The sequence below is a fragment of the Thalassophryne amazonica genome, chromosome 8 (assembly GCF_902500255.1).
Source record: "Thalassophryne amazonica chromosome 8, fThaAma1.1, whole genome shotgun sequence".
Lineage (NCBI taxonomy): Eukaryota > Metazoa > Chordata > Actinopteri > Batrachoidiformes > Batrachoididae > Thalassophryne > Thalassophryne amazonica.
The window spans coordinates 76,370,699-76,390,303 of NC_047110.1; the positions used below are offsets into that span (position 1 = coordinate 76,370,699).

At 37.7% G+C, this 19,605-nt stretch overlaps 1 protein-coding gene across 2 annotated transcripts; it reads right to left on the reverse strand.

Annotated features, from left to right (window-relative positions):
* Positions 1–4,324: 4,324 nt before the first annotated feature.
* Positions 4,325–18,128, reverse strand: LOC117515925 (transmembrane protein 60-like). Of its 2 annotated transcripts, XR_004562263.1 has the most exons (3): positions 17,982–18,128; positions 5,250–5,775; positions 4,325–5,187 (listed from the first exon to the last, which is right to left on the reverse strand). XR_004562263.1 is itself a non-coding variant. In XM_034176712.1 (2 exons), the coding sequence occupies exon 2, from the start codon at positions 5,728–5,730 to the stop codon at positions 5,326–5,328; it is 405 nt and encodes a 134-aa protein (XP_034032603.1). In that variant the 5' UTR covers positions 5,731–5,775; positions 17,982–18,128; the 3' UTR covers positions 4,325–5,325. The 2 variants fall into 2 exon arrangements, 1 of the variants encoding a protein (XP_034032603.1); XM_034176712.1 differs by having other exon boundaries at positions 4,325–5,775.
* Between the last annotated feature and the right edge of the window lie 1,477 nt (positions 18,129–19,605).

Sequence of the window (19,605 nt, forward strand, 5' to 3'; positions counted from 1 at the left end):
CACTACAACCAGCATGTACATTTGCTGCCTTCATCCTTAAATAAGGGCCACCTGTAAGGGTGTAATAAGAGTCAGAGAAAGAAAAAAAAAAAATTGCTGACACTTATGTTGAACAGCTTAATTTGGCTTTTTATTCACTTTCTGTAAAGTAATAAACTTGATCATTTTTTCATCATGTTAAGATTTGGAATACAACCCCAATTCCAATGAAGTTGGGATGTTGTGTAAAATGTAAATAAAAACAGAATACAATGATTTGCAAATCCTCTTCAACCTATAATCAATTGAATACACCACAAAGACAAGATATTTAATGTTCAAACTGATAAACTTTATTGTTTTTGTGCAAATATAACAACAATAAGCGTTTGGGAACTGAGGACACTAATTGTTGAAGCTTTGTAGGTGAAATTCTTTCCCATTCTTGCTTGATGTACAACTTCAGTTGTTCAACAGTCCGGGGTCTCCGTTGTCGTATTTTGCGCTTCATAATGCACCACACATTTTCAATGGGCAATAAGTCTGGACTGCAGGCAGGCCAGTCTAGTACCCACACTCTTTTACTACGAAGCCACACTGTTGTAACATGTGCAGAATGTGTCTTGGCATTGTCTTTCTGAAATGAGCAGGGACATCCCTGAAAAAGACGTTGCTTGGATGGCAGCATGTGTTGCTCCAAAACCTGGATGTACCTTTCAGCATTGATGGTGCCATCACAGATGTGTAAGTTGCCCATGCCATGGGCACCAACACACCCCCATACAGTCACAGATGCTGGGTTTTGAACTTTGCGCTGGTAACAATCTGGATGGTCTTTTTCCTCTTTTGTCCAGAGGACACAACGTCCATGATTTCCAAAAACAATCTGAAATGTGGACTCATCAGACCACAGCACACTTTTCCACTTCGCATCTGTCCATTTCAAATGAGCTCGAGCCCAGAGAAGATGGCAGCGTTTATGGATGTTGTTGTATGGCTTTCGCTTTGCATGGAAGAGTTTTAACTTGCAATTGCAGATGTAGTAATGAACTGTTTTAACTGACAATGGTTTTCTGAAGTGTTCCTGAGCCCACGCGGTAGGATCCTTTACACAATGATGTCGGTTTTTAATGCAATGCTGCCTGAGGGATCGAAGGTCACGGGCATTCAATGTTGGTTTTCGGCTTTGCCGCTTACGTGTACAAAGTTCTCCAGATTCTCTGAATCTTCTGATTATATTATGGACTGTAGATGATGGAATCCCTAAATTCCCTTGCAATTGAACATTGAGAAACATTGTTCTTAAACTGTTGGACTATTTTTTCATGCAGTTCACAAAGTGGTGATCCTCACCCCATCTTTGCTTGTGAATAGCTGAGACTTTGGGGGTGCTTCTTTTATACCCAATCATGACACTCACCTGTTTCCAATTAGGTATTCTTTGAGCATTCATCAACTTCCCCAGTCTTTTGTTGCTCCGTCCCAACTTTTTTGAAACGTGTTGCAGGCATCCATTTCAAAATTAGCAAATATTTCCACAAAAACAAAGTCTATCAGTTTGAACATTAAATAGCTTGTATTTGTGGTGTATTCAATTTAATATAGGTTCAAGAGGATTTGCAAATCATTGTATTTTGTTTTTATTTACATTTTACACAATGTCCCAACTTCATTGGAATTGGGGTTGTAGAATGTGCAGTATTCCCAATGCATTTGCATGTATGGAAATAAAAGCTATCATAAGGATGTTGAGCTTTACTCACTTTTTAAACACTATTATTTAGAATACAATTGTATGCTGCATGACTGTTCTGGATCTAGATTTTTAATTTTACTTGTTTGGTGTTCTAATTGTGATTTTGGTCACCGCAGCTACAGAATTGTGATTATTCGCGCCAATTAATAATTTAAAATTTGTGTAGATGTCCTCTGGTGATATTTCTGGCTTGATGACAGATCCTAGGTTTACATTTAACATTACTGTATGTATAATCCTGTTACTCTCAGGATTTTCATCATTTTCATGTTAACTAGCTGGTGATATGCATGTTATTATGATGGTGATGAAACCATGTTGGTGAGAAAAAGCTAAGAAAATAAATGCAGTTGATTGTTATGGATATTGAGCTAAAGTGAGAAAAGCAGAGATCAGCAGTGACTTCTCTCCACGAGTGTGGATCAGGAAGAGACCGGAAATGTGCAGAGCAAGAAGCCCAACAACAACCGGACATGGGAACCAGTGCCTCACACACTCAATATGGGAACCTGATTAAGAAAGCCGAGTCTGACATATCCTGGATTTGATTCAGATAACATGACGTGTCCAACAACACCAGCAACAAGTCAAAAAAATTTTTTAATTTAAAAACCTTAACTAGTTGCAAATCTCAAATAAAATGTTTTTCTTAATAATAGTTATTTGCATTGAATGAATATTGTAAACAGACAGCAAGTTGACTTCTGATAAATTTCTTTGCAAGTTACAGTTGAAGTTTATTTCAAACATTGACAGGAACACACAAAACATGGTCTAGTTTACACAAAACCAACTGACTAGTCTTAAAACATTTTACTACTCCTACATATGAATTCAGTTTTATGCTTCTCTCAAGTGTGACAAAAAAATGATGCGATAGTTGTTTACATGCAACATATCACAATGTTATTACAGTATTGCAGGTAGTAATTACTGAATGCAGAGGTTTGAGTACTTGCGGTTACAATGTACAAGACATCGGCAGTGAAGAGAACGAGAGAGGAGGCGCTGGATGCGACAACTGAGTGCCGGATATGGGATTAAATTTGGAACTTAAAATTTGTTCATACAAAACAAAGAAATCTGAAAGTCAAAGTTGATCGATTTTATATATATATATATATATATATATTTTTTTTTTTTTTTTTTTTTTTTTTCTACTTTAAATATAAGGTTTGAATGAAAAACACGAGAAAACATGCCACCAAATTCCAGGGACCTCATTTATCAAATTTTGCACAGAAAACTCTCCAAATTCTGTTGTACAAACAAAAATTAGTGTGTGAGAAAACACAAAATCTCCTACTTATCAAAACAGGTACAACCTGGTGTAATGCACATTAGCAAATGTCACCTGTTGCTAAATCACATATTTTAAACCACCATACTCATGCACGACTGCACGTTCATGATTATTTGCATTCAGAAATGCCCTCAATTAGCCAAATACAGTAACAAAGCATCCATTTAAATACCACATGCTGCTCACTGGAATTACAGGCAAGAAAGCGAAGAAAATCTACTTTTGTGGTGTGTGTGTTTACATCAATGCGTAGCAAGTACCAACACTAAGTGACAACGATGAGTCCACCAGCAGCTTTGAACTTGATAGTTTGTAACAAATGTCCACTCATGGTGTTACGTGTTTTCTAAGCTAGACATCACAATCACTTATGGACCTACATTTTAACAGGCTTTAAGGAGTTTTAACAAGTACACCACAACAACCAGCATAAAACCTTCTAATGAACAGAGCAATTATCATTACAGTTGTCCCAGAATCCTTTGCACTCCAGTGATGTCGCCACACTGCTGTCTTGATTAAGATAAAATCTCTATTAATGAAATCTGAGCAGCATAAATAATGTAGGTCCATTTTAATATAAAACTGCATGACTGAAACCATTAGATTCATGACTTGAAGTAGCAGGCTAAGATCGAAACGCTTGTTGCAAGTTCACACAGGTGTGTTTTACGTTTCAACACCAATGAGGCTAAATGTCTTTCTAACTAGATAAAATTAACAATTGTGCACTTATTAATTTGAGAAAAAAAACATGTGGATGAGGTTACATACTATGACGCAGCAGTGCGCTGCAGTTGCAACTTCCCTATTCTAACACTAGATGCTGTGCATGCGCATTGTCAGAGCCGTGTGTATATTCACAAACATTCCTGAGTTGGTAAATTCCACACTATGCATGGAAATATTCATATCCACGGTTTACACATACATTTATACATATGAATGCAGTTAGATTCAAACTGGAAAAAAATTGCCTACTTTTTTTTTTCTTTTAAAGAATACATAGTTGCATTTTATAGGCCAAGGGTGGTGGCCAAGTCGTTAGTGCACTTGGTTTCAGTGCGGAAGGCAAATCCCACCCCTGCCACATTTATCTATGTACTGTGGAGTTGTGTCAGGCAGGGCATTCGGTGTAAAACCTGTGCCAAATCAACAAACAGACCCACCTTGGATCTGCCGTGGAGACCCCAAGTGAAAACAAGGGAGCAGCCAAAGGGACTGACTTACATAGTTAGCCTATTGTATTTTGCAACATTGTATGTGGAAAATCAAATCTTGGGCTCTTTTTTTTGTATAAACAAATTTAAAGTCCTAAATTTAATCCATAGAAAGGACCGATGTGTGGAGTTACAAAGATGGGCAGAATAAGAAATGACAAATATATGACAAAAGAAATCTCAAAAAAATACAGGAAGGTATGCTGAGGTACTTGTAATTTAAGGTGAGGAGAAGCAAGGTTGATTATTCAGTAAAAGAGTGATTAGAAGTACAGGAGAAGGGAAAGATGTGTAGGTGGTGATATACTAAAAGATTTGAAGGTAAATTGCCTGAGAGATGAAGTGCAGGTCTGGCATATACAGAGAAGTTTAATCAAACACCGACACCTCACACGTAGGAAAAGGTGAAGGTAAACAAGGGCTTCACTGTGTCTGGTGGAGGATGGGGATCTTTCTACTTCAAAAGATAACAGGAAATGTGTGTGTTGCTTAGCTCCAAAACTTAGAAACAATCTCCAGCTGCAGAATTAAAGTTATTTTAAATAAAAAACAAAAATGACTATAAGGCATTTATTTACTCGTGCACAGTAAATAGGGAGTGGAATGAATCGCTGCGGACTCTGTGTGCTTCAGCAGCCTCTGCTGAAGTTTGTGGGTGAGCTGGGATGGTACCACTCTGGGGCCAACTGCAAGCTGTATTTAAGAGTGTACTTTTATACAAAATCAGCAGCCCACCCACAATGTTGATTTCCGCTACATCTTTTTCCTCAATTCTGTTACTCTGTGAAGAGTCCCTGTGGAGCGATGGGATCCCACGTTTGTTCAAGGATGCGTTTCATACTGAAAACTGGGAACAAACATTTGAATTAGTGGAAAAATTGCTCTGCGACTTCAGCTAAGCCCCAAGGCCACCAACACATCCAATAAAATAATTTACCCTTAAGTCCAGAGTTCAACGTCTCATTTACTCCTGAATTAAACACAGGCAGCACCTTGTGTTGTGAGAGATGCTTCCTTCTGTCCAATGTACATTAGCTTTCAAAACATGGATGGAAAAGTCCTCTGATTCAGTCCCTTCTGTAATGGAAAACACTGTAGCCAAGTTCTACCAGAGCGCCACCCAGCAGCACCCACAGAGGGATGCACACAATACTGAACCAAATGTCAATGAGTCCCTGTAGGCGGGAGCACAGTGCCACACAGAAGGACAACTTAAGCAGCAGGGCTGTCATGTACCGCAACCTCTGCTTGAAGCTCTGCTCACCAACTCTGGGGTCAAAGTCTCGCTTGCAACGGCCTGCCATCTTCACGACCAGCATGAGGATGAGGATGGTGTCAAAGGTCCAGACAGGGAGGAAGATGAGGAACCAGTTACATTTGATAGTAGAATCCAGTTGGAGGACCAGCAAAATAAGGAAGATAAGGGCAAAGATCCAGGAGAGCAGCACACGTTGGGCCAAGGACATCTTCATCAACAGAGGACAGTATCATCCACACCCAGACACAATCGAGAGAGCCTGAAGACCACACGATGAACAAAAGGGGTGGATTTTAAGCAAAACCATTATCTTCCCTGGTATTATGTTCTAGTAAATGTAATTTGTCCAACAAAAGATTTAGTATCACTGTAAATAATTGTGTTTTATCATCAGCAACATTAAACTGTGAGTATCTGTTTACAGACACGTGACCAAATCATGGGCAAAGTACTTTATGGCACTTCACAATGCATGGGGGGGGGGGTTAAGTTGTGTCTTCACTAATTGACTACTTCGCCCATGAAGATTACAAATATTACAGGGTTGAAAGTGGTGAAAGACAAAAAAACCTGAAACCCAAAATTATTGGGGGGGGGGGGGGGGGGGTAATTTTGAATTCTAGAAGAATAATTTTTGAATTCTAGAAGCTCTGAAATGCAATCTGGGGCTATTCCAGACAACAAACTGCAGTGAGTGCAGCACCCACTCCTCCACTAGCATTTTGCCCTTACTACGACTAGAAGATCACTTGGAAAACATACAAACTAAATTATCAAGAAGCATTTCAGTGTTAAACAAAGCAAAACATGTTCTGGATCACAAATCACTCCACATCCTATATTGTTCCATTGTCTTACTGGATTTCAATTACTGTGTATAGATCTGGGGCAATAGCTACACAAGTTCAATAAAATCACTATTTTTCAAAAAAGGGCAATATGGGTCATTCATAATGTCGGCTATCAAGACCATACTCACTCTTCTTAAAATCAAAAATATTAAAATTAACAGACATAGTAAAATTCCAAAGATCACAGATCTTGTACAAAGCAAAAAATAACCTTTTACCAAAAAACATATAAAAATTGTTCAGGAATTGAAAGGAGAGATATCAATTAAGAGGGAAAAAGAACTTTAAAATTAATAAAATCTGTACAAACAAGAAAAGATTCTGCATTTCATTTTGTGGGGTGAGACTGTGGAACAGTGTGGGTGAGGAGTTAAAGCGGCGTCCAAACATTCAACAATTTAAGACAAAATATAAAGAATGAGTTTTCACAGGACACAGGGATGAAGTGGGGGTGTGAGAGTCACTAGGTGCTCACAGGAAACAGTTATTATTTACTTCTATATTTATCGCTGTCTTTTTCTAAAATTGTATTGTAGCATGATTATTATTATTGCTGTTGCTGCTACTATTATTATCATGACTTTTAACAGTAGTGTGATAAAGTTTGTAGAAATAGTACCTAAAAGCACACATCGAAAGTTAAAATCCATAACTAAAACCGTAGTGATACTAATTGCAATTAGTGCATAAACACACATCCAAGTTAAAATAATAATAAAGAAAAAAATATTGAAATAATATTGAAATATTATTCAATATGTTTATATTATTATTCATTAAGTTTAGACTTCCTCCCACTCCTTTTTGAACTAACTTTATATTGTCTGTTTTACTTTTTATTATGTTATGATTACAATGCATAAATAGAAATAAATGAATATTATAATTTGTAATGTATTTGACTAATGCTAAGTTTAACACTGAAAATCCGGTTAAGTGTGACATAACACATCATGTGATTTTCAACTTCCAGCTCCAAACAAAAAAGGTGCACTGTCATTAACACTGAGAACTGCACTGAGACGCTCTGATCAGGCTGCACTTAAACCGTTGCACACGGACAACAGCATTAACATCACAACATAAAACTCTTTGTATATTGTGCCTAAAACTCTCCTCCTCCTTTGTTTTATGTAAAAGTGCCAGAAGCTCAGGTTGTTTGTCCGTTATTTTCAATGGGAGTTGCTGCGAGCTGCGATTGCTTCCTGTTCACGTTGTTCGGGGGGGAAAGTGAAGTTTGCACTTTAACGTCCTTTTTATTGTAATAATTTTTTTTTTTTTTATGAACAAACAAATGTATATTTTACCTGTGCATAATAAAATATCTAAATTAAAAAGGAAAAAAGGTTTTATTAAGTGTTCTTACCTTAGAAACAGATGAATGCAGTTAACGGAGGTGGAGAACGGAGGGAGGGAGGTTTGTGCACACTGTAAACACAAACTAAACTTAAACTGTAGATCCTGAAAAGGATCATACAGATGTAACTTTAATTGTAAACTTGCAGGTCTTTGGACCCGGAAACAGTTTTTTCACGTGATGGTTACGTCAGAGCTTACAACCGGATGCTATAGACATACTAACACGTTTGCATTGCTCCCGTTTTTAAGTTATAAAATACATCTATCAACTGTTTCTGAAGACCATAACAGGTCAGTTTAACAGAAAAATTAAGTATTACTCACAGACATATATGCTCTTTAAGGTTTAGCATGGAAAAAATAAGAGAATTATGAGTGCACTCAAGGCTCAAAAACCCAGAGGACTCCTTATAGAAATAGCTGCCCAAGTTACCTGATGTAAAAAAACAAAAAACAAACAAACAAACAAAAAAAAAACATTAAATTCAGCACTGAACGCTACTGATCAATGATCTCAAAAATGACCCAGGAAACTGGCAAAAAAGCAGAAATCTGCCAAAAAGAGGAGCCTTTTCATCCCTGATATTAGCAACCCGATTTTAACATACCAGAATGAAGGGCAGCTGTTCCATGTATGTTGTGAACTGGGGTAAAGTAGAAATTTTGGCAAAGTGAATTTTTTGTTGCTGTTGTTTAACCTGACAAAATATGAATGCCACTTCTGAAAGCAGAGGTGTTGGAACAATGCTCTAAACCTGACTCAGCTGCCAGACATCTTTGAAAATTATTTTTATTTTAAATGGTTTTGGATTAGGATTAAAATAAAGGTGAGCAGTGTGGTCTGTTACCAATGTTACGAATGGTTTTCCTTTAGTCTAATTCTTCAGCATGGAGACATCATGATGTCATAATGAACTAACGGAAAAAGTCTACCCTCCTTTGTCAAATGGCAAAGATGCATTGTTACTTTTGCTTTTAGTCCATGAGCCTGAAGTCAAATTTGGCCTAACTGGCACCACTTAAAGCTATAGGGCTACTCACATTTCCATAAACAGACAAAATTTAATTTCTCCTGAAATCCAAGCATTATAATGTTGGCTTATTTTTGGAATGTCTTATAAAATTACAGCTCATTTTAATCAAGATAACATATTTATCTGGGGGAATTCCATAGGGAATATTTTCTTTTCTTTGTACAACCCCTGGCAAAAATTATGGAATCACCGGCCTCGGAGGATGTTCATTCAGTTGTTTAATTTTGTAGAAAAAATGCAGATCACAGACATGACACAAAACTAAAGTCATTTCAAATGGCAACTTTCTGGCTTTAAGAAACACTATAAGAAATCAAGAAAAAAAAATTGTGGCAGTCAGTAACGGTTACTTTTTTAGACCAAGCAGAGGGAAAAAATATGGACTCACTCAATTTTGAGGAATAAATTATGGAATCACCCTGTAAATTTTCATCCCCAAAACTAACACCTGCATCAAATCAGATCTGCTCGTTAGTCTGCATCTAAAATGGAGTGATTACACCTTGGAGAGCTGTTGCACCAAGTGGACTGACATGAATCATGGCTCCAACACTAGAGATGTCAATTGAAACAAAGGAGAGGATTATCAAACTCTTAAAAGAGGGTAAATCATCATGCAATGTTGCAAAAGATGTTGGTTGTTCACAGTCAGCTGTGTCTAAATTCTGGACCAAATACAAACAACATGGGAAGGTTGTTAAAGGCAAACATACTGGTAGACCAAGGAAGACATCAAAGTGTCAAGACAGAAAACTTAAAGCAATATGTCTCAAAAATCGAAAATGCACAACAAAACAAATGAGGAACGAATGGGAGGAAACTGGAGTCAACGTCTGTGACCGAACTGTAAGAAACCGCCTAAAGGAAATGGGATTTACATACAGAAAAGCTAAACGAAAGCCATCATTAACACCTAAACAGAAAAAAACAAGGTTACAATGGGCTAAGGAAAAGCAATCGTGGACTGTGGATGACTGGATGAAAGTCATATTCAGTGATGAATCTCGAATCTGCATTGGGCAAGGTGATGATGCTGGAACTTTTGTTTGGTGCCGTTCCAATGAGATTTATAAAGATGACTGCCTGAAGAGAACATGTAAATTTCCCCAGTCATTGATGATATGGGGATGCATGTCAGGTAAAGGCACTGGGGAGATGGCTGTCATTACATCATCAATAAATGCACAAGTTTACGTTGATATTTTGCACACTTTTCTTATCCCATCAATTGAAAGGATGTTTGGGGGTGATGAAATCATTTTTCAAGATGATAATGCATCTTGCCATACAGCAAAAACTGTGAAAACATTCCTTGCAAAAAGACACATAGGGTCAATGTCATGGCCTGCAAATAGTCCGGATCTTAATCCAATTGAAAATCTTTGGTGGAAGTTGAAGAAAATGGTCCATGACAAGGCTCCAACCTGCAAAGCTGATCTGGCAACAGCAATCAGAGAAAGTTGGAGCCAGATTGATGAAGAGTACTGTTTGTCACTCATTAAGTCCATGCCTCAGAGACTGCAGGCTGTTATAAAAGCCAGAGGTGATGCAACAAAATACTAGTGATGTGTTGGAGCGTTCTTATGTTTTTCATGATTCCATAATTTTTTCCTCAGAATTGAGTGATTCCATATTTTTTTCCCTCTGCTTGGTCTAAAAAAGTAACCGTTACTGACTGCCACAATTTTTTTTTCCTGATTTCTTATAGTGTTTCTTAAAGCCAGAAAATTGCCATTTGAAATGACTTTAGTTTTGTGTCATGTCTGTGATCTGCTTTTTTTCTACAAAATTAAACAACTGAATGAACACCCTCTGAGGCCGGTGATTCCATAATTTTTGCCAGGGGTTGTAATGCCATCAGTAGGAGGGCATGAGCACATGCATGAGCTTTTGAAAAGACTGGAAGTTACCTTAATACAATGGGTGATGGTGACGTAAGTGAAATGTCATGTAAATCACTCCAGAAGTGTTATCAGGTTACAAAAACAGTATTTTTCGTCTTAGAAGTGTTTATTTCTCTCTAGGTTTTACATAATATATGAGAAACATCTTAGATTTACACATAAACGCCACGGTTTCGGTGCGTTTTCTGCAATGTTGGAAGAGGAGGCAGAGAGAGACAATCCAGCATGTCACTGTACCGCTCTACTCTGATAAGCTGCAACCATATGCAAATTATTGGTTGAGATAATAAGGTTAATAAATGGAATAGTTTTGACTCTGATGAATGTAGCATTGTAAAAAACAATAAACAAAACAAACGATACTCGGACTAATCGATACAATTGCTATCCGATAAGATTAGATACTTATTTGCAACTTTATCAATACCAATAGTGCAGTCTTTGCCTACTTCAGCTGATGCACATCTTCACACAGGACAGCAGCAGACTGGAAGGCACAGACACCCCCCCCAGCAAATCAATCAATCAATCAATCAATTTTTTTATATAGCGCCAAATCACAACAAACAGTTGCCCCAAGGCGCTTTATATTGTAAGGCAAGGCCATACAATAATTATGTAAAACCCCAACGGTCAAAACGACCCCCTGTGAGCAAGCACTTGGCTACAGTGGGAAGGAAAAACTCCCTTTTAACAGGAAGAAACCTCCAGCAGAACCAGGCTCAGGGAGGGGCAGTCTTCTGCTGGGACTGGTTGGGGCTGAGGGAGAGAACCAGGAAAAAGACATGCTGTGGAGGGGAGCAGAGATCGATCACTAATGATTAAATGCAGAGTGGTGCATACAGAGCAAAAAGAAAAAGAAACAGTGCATCATGGGAACCCCCCAGCAGTCTACGTCTATAGCAGCATAACTAAGGGATGGTTCAGGGTCACCTGATCCAGCCCTAACTATAAGCTTTAGCAAAAAGGAAAGTTTTAAGCCTAATCTTAAAAGTAGAGAGGGTGTCTGTCTCCCTGATCTGAATTGGGAGCTGGTTCCACAGGAGAGGAGCCTGAAAGCTGAAGGCTCTGCCTCCCATTCTACTCTTACAAACCCTAGGAACTACAAGTAAGCCTGCAGTCTGAGAGCGAAGCGCTCTATTGGGGTAATATGGTACTACGAGGTCCCTAAGATAAGATGGGACCTGATTATTCAAAACCTTATAAGTAAGAAGAAGAATTTTAAATTCTATTCTAGAATTAACAGGAAGCCAATGAAGAGAGGCCAATATGGGTGAGATATGCTCTCTCCTTCTAGTCCCCGTCAGTACTCTAGCTGCAGCATTTTGAATTAACTGAAGGCTTTTTAGGGAACTTTTAGGACAACCTGATAATAATGAATTACAATAGTCCAGCCTAGAGGAAATAAATGCATGAATTAGTTTTTCAGCATCACTCTGAGACAAGACCTTTCTGATTTTAGAGATATTGCGTAAATGCAAAAAAGCAGTCCTACATATTTGTTTAATATGCACTTTGAATGACATATCCTGATCAAAAATGACTCCAAGATTTCTCACAGTATTACTAGAGGTCAGGGTAATGCCATCCAGAGTAAGGATCTGGTTAGACACCATGTTTCTAAGATTTGTGGGGCCAAGTACAATAACTTCAGTTTTATCTGAGTTTAAAAGCAGGAAATTAGAGGTCATCCATGTCTTTATGTCTGTAAGACAATCCTGCAGTTTAGCTAATTGGTGTGTGTCCTCTGGCTTCATGGATAGATAAAGCTGGGTATCATCTGCGTAACAATGAAAATTTAAGCAATACCGTCTAATAATACTGCCTAAGGGAAGCATGTATAAAGTGAATAAAATTGGTCCTAGCACAGAACCTTGTGGAACTCCATAATTAACTTTAGTCTGTGAAGAAGATTCCCCATTTACATGAACAAATTGTAATCTATTAGACAAATATGATTCAAACCACCGCAGCGCAGTGCCTTTAATACCTATGGCATGCTCTAATCTCTGTAATAAAATTTTATGGTCAACAGTATCAAAAGCAGCACTGAGATCTAACAGAACAAGCACAGAGATGAGTCCACTGTCCGAGGCCATAAGAAGATCATTTGTAACCTTCACTAATGCTGTTTCTGTACTATGATGAATTCTAAAACCTGACTGAAACTCTTCAAATAGACCATTCCTCTGCAGATGATCAGTTAGCTGTTTTACAACTACCCTTTCAAGAATTTTTGAGAGAAAAGGAAGGTTGGAGATTGGCCTATAATTAGCTAAGATAGCTGGGTCAAGTGATGGCTTTTTAAGTAATGGTTTAATTACTGCCACCTTAAAAGCCTGTGGTACATAGCCAACTAACAAAGATAGATTGATCATATTTAAGATCGAAGCATTAAATAATGGTAGGGCTTCCTTGAGCAGCCTGGTAGGAATGGGGTCTAATAAACATGTTGATGGTTTGGATGAAGTAACTAATGAGAATAACTCAGACAGAACAATCGGAGAGAAAGAGTCTAACCAAATACCGGCATCACTGAAAGCAGCCAAAGATAACGATACGTCTTTGGGATGGTTATGAGTAATTTTTTCTCTAATAGTTAAAATTTTGTTAGCAAAGAAAGTCATGAAGTCATTACTAGTTAAAGTTAATGGAATACTCAGCTCAATAGAGCTCTGACTCTTTGTCAGCCTGGCTACAGTGCTGAAAAGAAACCTGGGGTTGTTCTTATTTTCTTCAATTAGTGATGAGTAGAAAGATGTCCTAGCTTTACGAAGGGCTTTTTTATAGAGCAACAGACTCTTTTTCCAGGCTAAGTGAAGATCTTCTAAATTAGTGAGACGCCATTTCCTCTCCAACTTACGGGTTATCTGCTTTAAGCTACGAGTTTGTGAGTTATACCACGGAGTCAGACACTTCTGATTTAAAGCTCTCTTTTTCAGAGGAGCTACAGCATCCAAAGTTGTCTTCAATGAGGATGTAAAACTATTGACGAGATACTCTATCTCCCTTACAGAGTTTAGGTAGCTACTCTGCACTGTGTTGGTATATGGCATTAGAGAACATAAAGAAGGAATCATATCCTTAAACCTAGTTACAGCGCTTTCTGAAAGACTTCTAGTGTAATGAAACTTATTCCCCACTGCTGGGTAGTCCATCAGAGTAAATGTAAATGTTATTAAGAAATGATCAGACAGAAGGGAGTTATCAGGGAATACTGTTGAACACGTGAACGTTACTTGGAGTTCACAACTCTGTGGTGGCTAAACATGGACAATGCTATTGCTTCAGGGCCTTCATGACCAGTTTTTAGTTAAAAATTAAAAAAGGAAAAGTGCCATTTGGATACAAGGCAAATGACCAGGGAAAAGCTATGGATGTCAATAAAGAATGCTACAGAGTGGTGGTGACAGTCAAGTAGCACAACAAACTTGGCAAAGCCCAACACCCCGCACTTTATGTGGATTTTCGAGATTTCAGTAAAGAACCCGTTTCAACAACATTGAAGTATTAGATGGTTATCATGAATCTTAACCTGGATGGCACACATTAGTCATCCAATAAGGCTAGTAGCTACAGGTAAGGCCGTGTTAAAAAAAAAAAAAAAAAGTTTCTTGTCTGCACCCACTGTCAGAAATCAATCCATGCCTGTTTTCATTTTCTTTTAAATTTCCCGATCACATTTAACTGCCTGCCCTTAAATTCCAAGCACGCCCCCCCCCCCCACACACACACACACACACGCTTCCTCCTGTAGACTGCGAAAGGAGGAAAAAATATTCCCTATGGAGGATGTTCAAGGAAGCCCTACCATTAATTAATGCTTCGATCTTAAGTATGAACAATCTATCTTTATTAGTTGGCTATGTACCACAGGCTTTTAAGGTGGCAGTAATTAAACCATTACTTAAAAAGCCATCACTTGACCCAGCTATCTTAGCTAATTATAGGCCAATCTCCAACCTTCCTTTTCTCTCAAAAATTCTTGAAAGGGTAGTTGTAAAACAGCTAACTGATCATCTGCAGAGGAATGGTCTATTTGAAAAGTTTAAGTCAGGTTTCAGAATTCATCACAGTACAGAAACAGCATTAGTGAAGGTTACAAATGATCTTCTTATGGCCTCAGACAGTGGACTCATCTCTGTGCTCATCCTGTTAGACCTCAGTGCAGCTTTTGATACTGTTGACCATAAAATTTTATTACAGAGATTAGAGCATGCCATAGGTATTAAAGGCACTGCGCTGCTGTGGTTTGAATCATATTTATCTAATAGATTACAATTTGTTCATGTAAATGGGGAGTCTTCTTCACGGACTAAGGTTAATTATGGAGTTCCACAAGGTTCTGTGCTAGGACCGATTCCAAGGACCCCACAAATCTTAGAAACATGGTGTCTAACCAGATCCTTACTCTGGATGGCATTACCCTGACCTCCAGTAATACTGTGAGAAATCTTGGAGTCATTTTTGATCAGGATATGTCCTTCAATGCACATATTAAGCAAATATGTAGGACTGCTTTTTTGCATTTGCGCAATATCTCTAAAATTAGAAAGGTCTTGTCTCAGAGTGATGCTGAAAAGCTAATTCATGCATTTATTTCTTCTAGGCTGGACTATTGTAATTCATTATTATCAGGTTGTCCTAAAAGTTCCCCGAAAAGCCTTCAGTTAACTCAAAATGCTGCAGCTAGAGTACTGACAGGGACTAGAAGGAGAGAGCATATTTCACCCATACTGGCTTCTCTTCATTGGCTCCCTGTTAATTCCAGAATAGAATTTACAATTCTTCTTCTTACTTATAAGGTTTTGAATAATCAGGTCCCATCTTATCTTAGGGACCTCATAGTACCATATCACCCCAATAGAGCGCTTCGCTCTCAGACTGCAGGCTTACTTGTAGTTCCTAGGGTTTGTAAGAGTAGAATGGGAGGCAGAGCCTTCAGCTTTCAGGCTCCTCTCCTGTGGAACCAGCTCCCAATTCGGATTAGGGAGACAGACACCCTCTCTACTTTTAAGATTAATCTTAAAACTTTCCTTTTTGAAAAAGCTTATAGTTAGGGCTGGATCAGGTGACCCTGAACCATCCCTTAGTTATGCTGCTATAGACTTTGACTGCTGGGGGGTTTCCCATGATGCACCCAGTGTTTCTTTTTATTCACCATTTTTTTGCATTCTCTCTTTACAACATTCATTTCATGTTGTAAAACATACTTTACACTGTGCGAGATGATTTTTCATGCAGGAATTTTTTGGACCAAGTTTCAGGTTAATCGTGCGTCCTGCATCGTGTAGTGTTCATGGAGTATCAAGCTGCGGTCAACATCTGACAACCACCTCCTGATCGCTGATCGTATGGTCGAATGATAATCAAACCTTGATATATTATTGTGGTCGGCCGTCGTGAGGTTATCCTGCTGCTGAAAGCTACAAGCAGCATCCAACCGTTCGCACTGTACCTGTGCAAACACTGCAGAGCTGTCTTGTAATAATGTTATTATTATTATTATGCAGTTGTTTTGTTTTTAAACTTCATTTGTAAAAAAAAAAGCCATTTGCAAAGCAAAAATTTGATTTGACAATCATCTTTCTTTCTTTCTTTAATATTTATTTCATTCATTTAAAAGAAAAAAAAACAGAAATAAAGCATCACAATCACCAGAATGAAAAGGAGCAGAGAGAACAAGTCTTATATCTGACATAACCGGGGTCAAAATAAATAGAACACTGCCATCTACTGGTCCCCAGACACTGCCATAAACACTACTGGCCAGTAGATGCTAGATGGCAGTAGAGGCTTTCAAAACAAATTCTAGATAATCCCTGTCTGTTCACATTTAAAATGTGTGGAATTTAACAAACACAATTAAAAAATCAACGTCTATAAATGCAGAGAATATATACAAGAGAGTTTTAGGCACTAGAGTTTAATGCTGTTGTCCTTGGAGCCTGAACAGAGTGTCTGAAATGCATTTGTTCTGTCGTGAAGTACTGAGATTACATCATCCTACCCATAATGCACTGCGGGGTAGGGCATGTGCTCACAAAACCTTAAAAATTAACACATTACTTTAAAACTAAAACACATATCTGATATTTTTACTTTATACAACTTCAGACATGACAGTAATTTTAAATAACTTATCCAAAATTAGTTTGGTTAAAATTTGAACCATAAGTTAAAGATGTATGCCTCTGGATGACTTGGGTCATATTGCCAGCATATCAGTATGGTGTTAAAGGAAATGTTTTTTTTCTTTTTGGGGTTGTTTTTTCTTTATTTGCAGAGGATTGAGATTATTTTTATACAAGCAGTTCTCTTCTATTTGCAAAGGTTATAACTGTGCGTCTGTTACAAAACTTTTAACAGGTGGGTGCTAAACTAATTTTAAAAATGCTTGTCACTGTTCAGCTTTGTTTATTTTGTTTATTGATTTAAAACTTATTGGACAAAAATTCATCAGAAAATAATTAATCTGATGATGGTCTTTAAAGTTATCTTAAAAGATAATCTGATAATGAAAACGTTATCTTCAATAATTATCTGTTATTGGATTATCAGAACTGTGCCCACCACTGCTTGTAAGTATGTTCCCTTCCTTAAATTGAGCTGTAATTTTGTGACACTCTACAAAAATAAACCTACATCATAATGCTTGAATTTCAGCAGAAACTAAATTTTGTCAGTTCTGTGAAATTTGAAAGGCCATACAACTTTAAGATATGACCTTGTACAAACTGAAATTGACCAGGCAGCATGGTGACCAAGTGGTTAGTGTCCTCCAGAGCAGAAGGTTCCCAGTTCAAGACCACCTCTGCCCATTCACCATGTAATGTGGCCTTGTGTCTGGAAGGGTATCCGACGTAAAACTTGTGCCAAATCAACATGCAGAACCATCTCTGATGTGTCGTGGCATCCCCGAGTGAAGAGGGAGAAGCCGAAGGGACTTACCTTACCTTTATCCCCCTGTTTGCCGTTTTTGACCCATAAGATTCAGCCATAAATGGTACACACTATACATTTTTTGAATTTTTCTGATCAGACAAATAATACACCTTTCAATATGACTGGAGGATTTTTACATTCTAACTCCTACCTGTTTGGCCCATGGAGGACTATTTCTTTTCTGTAAAGCATTTTCTAACATGCTAATATTATGACAGAAAACAACTTCACTTTAATGATACACCAATATCATACTAAGTGTTAAAACAGCAGTTTTTGCCTTCACGTTCACAGTGCAAAAGTGAAGCTAACGCTAACCAGCTAGCTAACGAAAACAAAGCCCAATAAAAACATTGTTTTCAGATGTCTTACCAATATCACCAGTAGATTCAATCTGTTATCAGGAAAGATGGCCAGAACGAATGAAAAACTCTATCAAAAACACATGCAATACTTTTTAAACACAAAAGAGAAAACGGCACATTTAGAAAGACACCAGCAGTAAGTAAGTACGACACACCGGTAAATAACTTCAAAATAAAAGCACGATCTTGTCAAATGTGACTTATTTTGAAAGACATTTTCTGACCGAAACATTTTCTTCTTTGCAGTCATAGGTGCAAGGGTTGGGAAGGAAAGACAATTAAAAATAATTAGACAACTAATAACGTTACTGAACATTAGTTAGCTAATATTAAGGACTTCAAACACTGATGTAATACGAACATGCTGCCATTACACAGCACATTATTTTGTTTTTTTGTATTTTTGTAACTTCCATTGCATCTGCCTTGTTCATTCTCATTCATTCACCCTTAAATTTTCACACACACACACACATATATATATATATATATATATACACACACACACTAATCCATTCATTCATTTTCAACCCCTTAGGTCTGGATTGCGGTGGCAGAACAAGTAGCTCATCCTATGCTTCCATATACTCAGCCAAATCCTGTAACTCTTCCCAGGGGATCCCAAGGCATTCCCAAGCCAACTGGGAAATAATCTCTCCAGCGTGTCCTAGGTCTTCCTTTGGGGCCTCCTCCCAGTTGTGCCCGGAAGACCTCCCTAGGGAGACGCGCGCGTGTGTATATATATATATATATATATATATATATATATATATAGATAGATAGATATAAACTTGCAAAAGTTTAAAAATAAGCAAACATCCCAAATGAGAAACTACAACACTGTAAGTAAGTACAACACTGAGAGGACTGACTGCTAATAATGTTCTGACTAGGGTTGGAAAAAGTGAACTATTCTTTAAGTGTTTCTGGGCCACTGTATCAAGTACATTGACTGTATATATAGCGATCAAATATCACAGAAATCAATGGGAGAAATTATTGAAATATTTAAAATATAACACAATGCTAAAATAGCCTCGGCCATGTGAGCATAAAAATAGGAAACAGTGTGACCTTTTGACCTCTTAAAATAGGTCAAGGTTAGCCAGCTTGAACTTGTCCAAAGTCTGTGTCCCAAGAATGTTCCCTGTGAATTTGAAGACCCTGGCAGTAATAGGACTGGACTTATGCTGACACAGACAGACAGACTGGCACAAAGCCTTCTCAATACCTGATGGCCATATTTTGGCCTTGGGCAAAAATGAAGGATACATGAGTGAAAACATGACATTTTATTCAAATTTATTAAAGTTTCATGGGCCCGTATAACAAACCAATAAAAAGTACACCTCTATAGACATCTTAGATTGTTCAAAAAAGTAAAGTACAAAACGCCTGAAGTAAAACATTGTTGAAAAAAATTTAAGATTAAAAAGCCCTTTTAAAATATCCATCCATTTTTAGGTAAAAGCTCACTTTACAACATGTAGCTATCCTAAAATGCAACAATGCACTTTTTATTTACAATGCAGTGGTGGTGCAAAATACAGTGTGAGAAACAACATTCAGTCAAATGTTTCATTTTTCTGTTAAATGTAAACAATAATCCTAAACCGCTTCCTCAGACACCA